Raw genomic sequence first — 11,203 nt, forward strand, 5'->3', positions numbered from 1 at the left:
TAGTAATGTTTGACATTGCGCTTCATTGCATAACTGTCAACTGAGGGGCAGCTTTTTCCAGGAGATTCAAGTCATTTTTGCATGATACGTAGCTCTAATAGTACATGATATTGTTATGTAAAACAATATAGTGGCGTGGTAGATGTCTTTTCATGGATCATTATAAAATAATTAGGATAATATGTGCACTCTCGTTGATTGATAGCTGTGTTTAGATGAGAGTGTGTAAACACGGCTGTGACATCACACAAATTTTGATTGGTTATGTGTTGTCAGACACGCATTTTGATTGGCTGGTAGGAAATATGAGCATGTATCAAGAAAATCTGTTTCAATCAAGAAGTAAAAAAACAGCATTTTCCTTCATTTGTCAAATTATTTTGGGAAATATTTTATAAAAGCAATAGAGGACTTTTTTCAGGGTTTACATAGCGCGGTGGCCTCATGGTTAGTGCGCTTGACTCCGGTCGGGACCTCAGGTTTGCATAACTGTCTCGAATTCTCCCAATTCCCTCTCGAGTTTAGATGGGGCTAACACAGAAAAAGTCCTCTATTGCTTAATTAATTATAAAGCTGTTATCAAAGATTTGTATTGCTGTGTAGTTGCACCATGGTTGAGTATTGAAGTATGAAATACAATGCAAGGTGACGACGAGTTTGTAGATGTGATACAGTGCAGTCAACAGGAATATTGTTAACGGCTTATTGAATGCAAGAGATCACTTCATATTCATTATTGTAGTGAAAGGCACTTAAACACAGGGGCACCCAACGTCGATTTCCGGAAAATATCTGTTCGGAAGACGATTTGAGATCTAGAATTTTCGGAACATTTGTTGTAAAATGTCTTGCTTGCCTGCCTCTCCTACGATTTTCGAACATCTGAAAAATGGTATAATTGTCCATTTTAAACGGATTTTTACCCTAAAATGGTCGCCTAGAATTTTCGGGAGCCTTTTTTCTGGCTAAAATTTTCGAAAAGGTAAGTTTTGATTCCTATAATTTTCGGATCACTAGACTTTCAGCTAGGAAATCCGAACAGATGAAAACTTTTTAGGGGATAAAAATATGCCTATATCTACCGTTTAAATACTAAAATACGTTTAACAATGCTATATTTAAGTGGTTTTGAACTATATTCTCGTTGGGTGCCCCTGTTAAACAGCAAAGTCAAACGAAAAATTGGCGAAAATCAGGAGAAAAATAGGCCAGATATAGAACCACAGATTAATTAAAAAGATTAATTAATGAGTTACTGGTCTGCCTATAAAATTAAAAAAATAGCTTAGTAATCTTGGATTATTGAATTGCGTGTGACAGTGACAGGTACAGACTGTAGGGAAAGACATGTGACAGAATTGAAATACTTCGCCATTGGCCAGACCCAGAACCGTAAGTAAGTGCGATCTGTTTGTTTAAGAAGGTAAGTTGTGGTCAAAATAACTACAATGATTGCATCGTTTCTGAGAAGATATGCGGTTTTACTAGTAAAATACAAAACCAAGAAAGATTGAGTAATATAAAAGGAAAATGAGTAACATTGGCTTCGAGGCTGACATGTTGATCATTTCCAAGTTCTATGCAACTTATTTTTAACTGCAAGTTAAAGCGTGAATTAATTTGCTGTAGTTTTTAGTTCTACTTTTCCTGTGAATAAAGCACAGTAATATACCTGACAAAGACTTGTGAATCATCAAATTCAGCTTGACATTAGTCAATACTAAAATTCATAACAGCTTGATTCACACTTAAGTCCACTGACATTAATCCCTGTCAGGACAGTATCTGGATGTGAGACCATTGAGAATCACAACATATGATTGCCTTTCGTAGGCAATTTCTTGAGGTCACAAACATGGGACCGAAACTTCTACTTTGATGCTAAAAAATGTGAACTAAGCAAGATACAGATTTTGTAGCCAGCTTTATGCAAAACAAATATATTGATACAAAGGTTTTTAGGAACAGCAAAACTATTTGATTCATCTGTCAAAACATCACAGTCATTTCACCAATCATAATGTGGAAGTTTGTCTAGACAGAGTAAAATGTTTTGATTGAAAAAGACAAAAACGTTAGAACTTCACTGTGGTTGGAAATCACCAAATATAAATACACTGTATATGTAGCTCATGTTTCCATAGGGTTCCAATTGGAGTGTCGAGAATAAAAAAATGCCATCAGTAACAAAATTTGCAACAACAAAACAACATAAATTTTGCACCGTGAATATAAAAAGTTGCAATGAGCAAAAAAATTTTGGGATATTTTTGCTAAATGCAATTTGATCAAGTTACCTTGCGTATTTATTGACAACCCATGAAACAAAGGATGCATCTCTGACAAAAAGATGGCATTCACCAGCTTTTTGTTTTTGTCAGTTTGTGTTTCCCTTCAAGTTTTATAAAGTTTGACAAGAATTCAACACAAAGATCACAATCATCCAACCTCTGAGGTTGACCAATGTTTTAGCAAATCAAAAATTTACACTTCTAGACCAGGGCCCGGTTGTTCGAAAGCCGATTAACTAAATCCAGAATTAGCACAAACTTTTGTTTCATGTTTTCAACTTTTTGGTGAAAGTTTCTTTTGCTTATTTCGGTTTTTTAAGATTGACTTCCTCTAATGTAAAGTTTTGCTGAATATCATTGCTGAACAGCATTTGGGAGTAGAGAAATAAATTCCTTGGTTAATTTTTAATCAGGGATTAGTGTTAATCGGTTTTCGAACAACCGGGCCCAGGTTGTTAATTTTAACACCAGGTAATTCTATTGTTTTTGAAATAAAAGCTGCTTTATTATTTATCAGCGTCACATCTGATACTGTATTCTTTATACTACTCTTGCTGATTTTGGGGCTCAATTGTTGAAATTTAAGCACACTTCCAATAGACTTGTGTATTTCCGTGATTTGGGCACATGCTGGGTGCCTATTTGTCACCACAGACTTACGGTCTTAAAACCCCATGACAAAGGATTATAGTGCATTACCCACAAAAAATTTACATAACTGGGATGCAGGTCTTGATTTTACAAGATACAATTCCTTGAGTGGGATCTTTCACATGGAACATTGTCTCCAAAGTTCATCTAATTGGGGACAGAAACTGACTCAAGCATACAATTCAGCTGGGAAGCAATCCTGCTATAACTTAAGGCAGGGAATTTAGCCTACATTATACTGGCACCCTATATAGACCTCTTTCATAATGGCAGCCAAATAAAATATTCTTTTGTTTTAATGCTAATAAGCCTTTCTCGCCTTGATGCGACGAGGAAATTTCAAAAGAATATTTGTTTGAAAATGAGGGTAATAGGTCTAATTAATTAACATGAATACAAAAGAATGTAAAGATGGTCGCCATTTATGAAAGTGGTTTATGGATCTGTCATCTTCCATTTAACTTGATTCCTAAAAACCCAAGACAACTGGATTTCGCCGTAAGCACACCTTCGCACATGGCGAACGTACTTTTTTCAATGTTCCCTAACATGACATGGTGTTGTAAACAAAAGTTTAACTGCGGCTTCAATTAAGAAAGAATGTTCGGTTATGCTATTTAACACGCAACATTATACGTGGTTAGCAACCACCATAATCTACGTAGAGACACAGATAACAATCCTGAAATGTACACTATTGCTGGTGGACAAACAAAGGCAGCTATTGAGAAACTTTTTGTATTCGTTCACCAACATTGGCGGCGATGACATGACGCACAAACCACCAAAATTTTGCTTTCGTTTCAGAATTTACTTCGGAATGCACTGAGACTAAATAAAGAATCATGGCTACTCATTTTCCACAAGAGAGCCTCTAAATCTTGCATGTGGTGACCTTCTTTCCTATTCAGTTGGTTGGAATTGGAGTATATTAAATTTCAACTCGAAAGAACCGTTTGATCCGAAGGAAAGGGAGAGTAGGTGTGTTCGCCTTGAATACAATAAATCAATATTTATTCATGCCGCTTGTTAGCTCAACATAAATGACAATATGATAACACTCTGAATACCTACCAGTCGAGCCCTTTGCATTGCAATGAAGATCATCGCATTGTGCCGCTGCTTGTTTGGAATCTTCCGACAGCGGAGCAGTGTTTTCATTTTGCGCCGATGTTGTTTTCTTATCTTGCCGCAAATTGAAGCCACATTCAAAGCAAAATTTACAAGTTTCTTTTAACTCTTCATTCTGACTGAAAGGACAATCCGGATTAGGGCATTTCATTGTCTTTGTTTCGGGGTTCTTTAAGGTTCAAGCATCGAATAAACATTTTAGGATAAGGCCCATCTACCTTTCATGTCCGTGGGCATCTCTGGATTCTTGGAAAGGCGGAAGTACTTTCTTAGAAGCGAGATTTTTATGCAACCAACCACAGGCACGCAACGCTCGTTGCACACCGGAAATGAAATCTTCGCTTCAAAGCCTTTATTTAAGCGAAATTTTGCATTTTTAACAACAGTTCTGTATTAGTTCTAGAATTTTGCCTGCAATTGGCGAGGGCTATTCGAGGCGGGAAAACGAGGAAAAAAGGAAAAACAATCAGGCGTTCAAAAACAATTAAATTTTATCGTGAGAAATTTTTTAAATATCAACAATGTTGACTGCTTCGTGAGTTGGATGAGGACTACACTTTGTGCGTATGCTTAAATCGCCTTTTTTGGCAGATGCGAGCACAGCTTCAGTTTTCACAGATGGTGCAATGCTCTGCCAACGTTTCCCCAATTGAGCTAGTCACACCTGTTAGTCCAGGCATTTTATCGCCAAAAGTCGGTCAACCTGCCACTAATTGCAAAAGAAGGTTTTTTAACCGCTTTTGGTCCAGGAACATGTCCTCTATAACATATCAAAAGTCCCCGAAAATCCGAGTGGGGGAAGTTGACAAAATACGAGTTTTATATCGCTTAGCATGCAAACGAGGTTTCATGAGCATGATGTTGTTTGGTTGAGTATAATTAAAGCCACTTGCAGCATGGGCTAGCAAAGATTAAGAGAATTTATTCTGTTTTCTTCCTAGTTAAGAGCATTTACATACCGATTAAATAGAATAATTATTTGTCATGAGATTCTTAAATAAGAAAAATGAAGTAAAATCTTGAGAAAATGTCGTCGATGGTTGGCTATCTGAGTGAAGTATAAATTTAGCGAAGAATTATGTCTTCCACAAGCGAAGTTAGAACTTAAAAAGGACAATTTTACACTAAACAGTAATGCCATGTTGGAATATCTATAATTCAGGAAAAAGTAATTTGACGTGAGTAGAGACTTAAAAAATGAATTTCACCTCCCTGAAAACCTGTTTTTCACTCCTCGCTTCCCGCTTTACATTGTAATATTCCTTTTTGTCTTAACTCATTAGTAAATTCATTTATTTTCCCTCAGAACTCAAAGCAAAATGTCCAGGAATCGCATCAATTTTTTTTATGAAATTCGCGACAGTTTTCGCAAAAGCCGAAGGAAATGTTTTCACCCGCTTATGAAGTAATAAAGAAAGCGTACGTCTTGCAAATGTTGTACTTTAGTTCAATTTGAAAACTAAAAGTCGACAATTCCCTTCCAATACGCTGAAGGAATTTCGTTTATTTTTAAACTTCGAGTTTTGGATAGTAAAAACAAAACGTTGCGCGATTAAAGATACAACCATACCAAAAAGAAAGTTTTTCTAATGATTCCTCCGTACCGACCACCCGGATGTCTGCCGAGTCTTCACGTAGCAAGAAGTGATCTATTTTGGATCGGATTATCGATAGATCTAGTCATCAAACAGGTTCTGATGAGAAGCCTGAAGACCAGTGGACGCTTGACAAGAGGGAGGGGCCTAACGGTCAAGCAACGTCTTATCTGGCTGTTATCTATGCCTGCGTGTGACGAAACAAACAACATCATGAAAGACAAGTGAGGCCGAAGTTAAGTTTAATTTATCTGGAGAACAGAACAAAGATATGTCTCAGGGAAGACAGACAATAGATATGAAGGACACAGTGACCATCCTTACGGCTCTGGCTACCCACATCTCTTTCTATCTCGATACTGACAATAACCTAAGGAAGACCATGAACGGTGTAAACGCTGATAGTAATGTTAATGCAGACACAGCCAATAGCGTCAAGGAGAAGATGCTATCGTCAATGAACTTAAAGCAGCGGTGTCACCGGTGGCGTATGCGTGACAGCCTGCCAAAATTTTTGAAAACGTTTGCCAACAATCTCGTTCCCAGGGTCTTCGTTCCCCTTTACCAGCGGGTCGGGTTACGAGAGACTCTGGGATAATCCGTTTGGATAAAGTTTTTGATTGGTTGAAAGTCTGAGCCATGAGCTATCGATTTCGGTCTCGAGGCGAGTGCCGCGAGGGGTTTCACAGAGCACTGTATGATTGTTAATGATTGTTTGGATTGGTTTGTTGATTAGTTTGGAGCCAAAGCAAAGAGTGAGAACCTATTAAATCTAATGGAATGGAATTGTCTCTCACTGAGTAATTATGTCTTTAAAATGTATTCATACCGGCTCTTCAAATTGCTGTATATTATTATAATTTATATGAATCCATAAGATCTTCTTATAGTTACTTACGTACATGTGAGTGTCCTGGAAAGGTGCGAGAATCTTTAGCAGATGAGTTTTTGGGTAGAGAAAGAGTTACTGATGCAAAGAGAACTCGTTTGGCAGGTTGATAATTTTAATCGTGTTTCATTTGGTTTCATTACACAGCACTGTTCTCAACCTCCATTGGAAGAAGAGGTCAGATCAGATATAGAGAATCAAATCGATGAAATGAGATGTACATCTCACATCCAATGGAACTTGTCCTACATTTTAGGTACTTAGAAAAACTGGAAACTTCAGTTGTTGACTTTGTTATGCAAATACTTAGCTTAACGTTTATGATGAAATAAAAAAATGGTGTAATATAAAGCTTGACCATCCTCTAGAGTCTATTTCTTGTAGCACTTAAAAGTCGGTTACAAAAATGACACCTTTCGCTTGAGTAATTAAGTACTTCTTTCTGAAGTACATGTACCTTAACATACCACTACATAAGGAGTTTTTTTTCCGTAATTGCTCAGCCCAAAGTATTAATTACAGTGGCGGTTATTATTTGCTTATTGAAGCCACAGTGGTCAAGTGTTTGAGACTTCAAAGGTTGGTTGACTGTATGAGTTCTGGCCCCAGTTGTTTGAAGGGTGGATAGTGCTATCCACTGGATAAATCACTATCTACTGGATAACTCAATTGGTTTTGGTAGTGTTTATCTGCTGGATAGTTATTTATCTGGCCCCAGTTGTTCTAAAGGTGGATAACGCTATCTACCGGACAAATGACTATACACTGGAAAGTGCAGTTGGTTCCGCTATTACTTATCCACTGGATAGTGATTTATCCGGCTGATACCGCTATCCATCATTTGAACAATTGGAGCCTGGTTGGTAGTGCTATCCACTTTTTGAACAACTGAGGCTAGATCTTTATCCAACCTCTCTTCTCTGCCTCCTTTGTCGTTGAGGACAAAGGAGGCAGAGAAAAGAGACCCTGGGAACGAGGTTGGTCTTGATCATCTCTCAGTTTTATCGAACTTTAATCCATGTTGCTTTTTATATGTACCCGCATACAACTTAATACTGACAAATGTTTGATAGACTTTGTAAAAAATTCTGTGATTGGTTAGCATCCCATTTAATGGAAGGGACAAAGTTTTTGACTGCTTAACCCATTGACACCTCAAACGCCCTAGGATGACCCCAGTTGACGGCTAGAATCTCCCTGGCATTAGACAGAGTAAAATCTGTCAGGTCTCACTCCCAGGGGTCAATGGGTTAAAGGGGATCAGTGATACCCCTTGTTACTCTACAGAAAACAGAGCTAAGTGCTGCCATCAATGAAGTACCTGGCTCATTTAGTTTCATTATCTAGACACAGGCTTTATGCTTTTACAGTGTGTTTGGGAGCAACTTTACAGCAGCCTATATTTCCGATAAATTTTAACAATTTTGTGAAACAAAAGGAGAAGGTAGCATTGCAGACTGTGCAGTATTTCTAGTCACTTGAGAACGTATTCCACACATCCCCTCAATTTAAATTTTGTCAGTTGACGGTTAAGTTGTCAGTAAATTATACTGTCTATTTTGAAGTCAGACTGACTTCTTCATGTTGGTATGTACAGTTGTCAACAGTTTCTAATGTAATTTATTTTTTATGCCAACAAAAGAAATGTTTCGGTTCAAGGTTTGTAGACAAGTATCCATTCCTTTTTGGAGTGTTAAAATCAACAGCCTTAGGCTTTTTTGCATTGCTGTCAGACAGTTGAAGAGAAAAGTACCATTTCAAAACTTGTATGGTGCTGGCCACCCTACAGAAAGCCTTTGGCAGTGAGGAAGGGATTACATTATTTGGGGTGTAAGATGGGAAATGAACATTCTCAGGATAATATAAAATGTATATATAATATTGTTACATCCAATCTCTCAAATTTGATGGTTCATACATGTCCAATACACTCGACCTGAGTCGGGTTGTCTTCACTCGCAGGCGGATTGAGTCCGATCGCGACCGGAACCGGAATTGGGTGCATGACGCTTGATCAATGGTACCGGAAGTGAGGGTTAACAGGAGCGAGAGGGGTTGAAAAAGTTGAGAAACAGACTCGATCGGATCCGATGGAGACAGCTCTTCCTGGCAAGAGTCAATCGGACTCTCGGAAGTCAGTTCGCGCGTGACAGAAAATATCTCTCAGCCATGACGCGAAACAAGCACGCGCTACACGTGAAATATACGTCGTTCTTAAAGCCATGAGGCGATACAAGCGCGCTACACATGTAACATTAGTCGTTCTTTGAGACATGAGGCGAAAGTTAACATCACGAAATATTGCACTCCACACTATACCTCGTTCTTTAAAGCATGAAGCTGAACAAGATTTTCAAAAATCCAGGTCATTGAATTTCCGATTGCGACAGAAATTCTTGTCATCCAATCTCCGACAACAATAAATTATTAGCTTTTCAGTCAAATCCACTGATTTCAGTGACGAAGACAAAGATACTCTACGTGAACGAGAGCCTTTCCCTGGATGAAAACTTTCATTTGTTTTTCTAACTGAAATTGTGATTAATTCCATAAGACATTAGAAACTTCTATAGCATTCTGGAACTGTTCTAGTTAAAAGAGCTCTATATTGATTATATGTGAAATATAGAATGGTCAAGGTTATGACATTAGAAAGTTCTATAGCATTCTAGAACTGCTCTAGTTTGAAGAGCTCTATAGAAAGTTCTATATAATTCTAGAACCGCACTAGTAAAATGGTCGTATGTGCAAACTTCTAAAGTTCTGATTAAAGTCAAAATTCGCAGTTCTAGAGTTCCGATTTCTAGAGTTCTAAGTTCCAGAATTCTCAATTGTTATATATTACCCTCTGTGGGCTCTAGAATGTCTAGAGTTCTAGAATAGCCAGACTCTCTAAGTGAGTTCCAGAACGTCTAAACTGCACACTAGGCTTGGTTGATTTCACTGATTACCATTCACTAGTTTAAATACTAAGCACTCATTTAAGCAAAAACAAATCCCCATGAATACCATGTAACCACGTTATACCTCGACCGTATCCAAGCACCTTAAGTGAGCTAAAACGTTCCCCCGTTTTCCAAAACGAATTAAAAATGGACATGAAAACTTGACTAAACCAGGTATCGCTCTTTAGCTTTCACTTTGCGGTTCGGTTAACTACACTTTTCCCGAGATTATGGGAAGAAGAAAGCACTCGTTTACTGATTAAGCCTAAGCGCTCCTTTCAGTTATTAGGCCCCAGTAAGCACTCTCGCAAAAGTTTAGCTTTCATTTTGCGGTTCGGTCAACTACACTTTTCACACAATCTCCGACAACAATAAGTTATTAGCTGTTCAGTCAAATCAGTGTAGAAGACAAAGATAATCTGAACGCCTTTCCCTGGATTAAAACTTCCATTTGATATTCTAATTGAAATTGTTATTAATTCGGAATAACTGATACGTTATTTATTTATGAAAATAAGTAAGTGAAAATAACATTGAAGGATGTTTAACAAACCCAAAAAATTATTACTACCCCAGCAAGAACTTGTTCGCCGAACGTCCGGCTCGGTGTGCGCTTGCAATGTCACTGAACCACCGAAGCCATCGGAGATATGTCCAGAAATGCACGCAACAACCAAAAATGGCCAAAAAAGAGAAAATGTTGGCGAATTTGGCAATTATGGCGAAAATGACAATTTTGCCACAATCGCCAACAAGGTAAAGCACAAAGCAGAGAGTGCTTAGGCCTAATCACTGAAAGCAGCGCTTAGGCGTAATCAGTAAACGACTGCTTTCTTCGAACCGTAAAATGAAAGCTAAAATTTTACAATAGTGCTTAGGCCTAATCACTGAAACGAGCGCTTACACTTTTGAAATATCGCTATAATGAACTGCCATCGCGGTCCGCAATCCCGTAGTCGAGGACTGAAAATTGTTCAAGGGCAAGACGATCTCGTGAAAAGTGTAGTGAACCGAACAACAAAAGGAAAGCTAATATTTCAAGAGAGTGCTTTGGACAAATCACGGAAGCGAGCGCTTCGGCTTAATCAGTAAACGAGTGCTTTCTTCCTCACAAGATCTCGTGAAAAGTGTATTTAAGTGTACTGCAGTGCTTTCTTCTTCACACGCACTCGTGAATAGTGTAGTAAACCGAAGCACAAAATGAAAGCTACAATTTTACGAGAGTGCTTAGGCCTAATCACTGAAATGAGTGCTATTTCCTGTAGTTATCCGAACCGTAAAATGAAAGTTAACCGAATTGTAAAATGATTCGATCAACGCACTATAAGAACGAGAGATACATATCAACAAGGGGATTGATCGCGCTTTAAGAAACATTACTGTTTTTCACTCGATCATCGTGCTTTATGAACGAGAAATACATATACATCAACGGTCCTTCGCTCTTTTTGTTTGGCGCCTCGGGAAGGAGAAATACTGCGTATCAGGGGCACCCAACGTCAATTTTCGGAAAATATCTGTTCGGAAGACGATTTGAGATTTATAATTTTCGGAACATTTGTTGTAAAATTTCTTGCTTTCCTGCCTCTCCTAGGATTTTCGAACATCTGAAAAATGGTGTAATTGCTCATTTTTAACGGATTTTTACCCTAAAAGGGTCACCTAGAATTTTCGGGAGCCTTTTTTCTGGCTAAAATTTTC

At 38.1% G+C, this 11,203-nt stretch overlaps 1 protein-coding gene across 2 annotated transcripts in view; it reads right to left on the minus strand.

The window, feature by feature from the left end:
• Positions 1 to 4,350, minus strand: part of LOC137990724 (dentin sialophosphoprotein-like) — a 55,619-nt gene extending 51,269 nt beyond the window's left edge. For both annotated transcript variants that reach the window (XM_068835841.1, XM_068835842.1), the window contains exon 1: positions 4,017 to 4,350. In XM_068835841.1, coding sequence (XP_068691942.1) covers positions 4,017 to 4,224 — 208 coding nt within the window. In that variant the 5' untranslated portion in view covers positions 4,225 to 4,350. The remainder of the gene's footprint in view (positions 1 to 4,016) is intronic.
• Positions 4,351 to 11,203: the final 6,853 nt, after the last annotated feature.

This window comes from Montipora foliosa, chromosome 2 (genome assembly GCF_036669935.1).
Source record: "Montipora foliosa isolate CH-2021 chromosome 2, ASM3666993v2, whole genome shotgun sequence".
Classification (NCBI taxonomy): Eukaryota; Metazoa; Cnidaria; class Anthozoa; order Scleractinia; family Acroporidae; genus Montipora; species Montipora foliosa.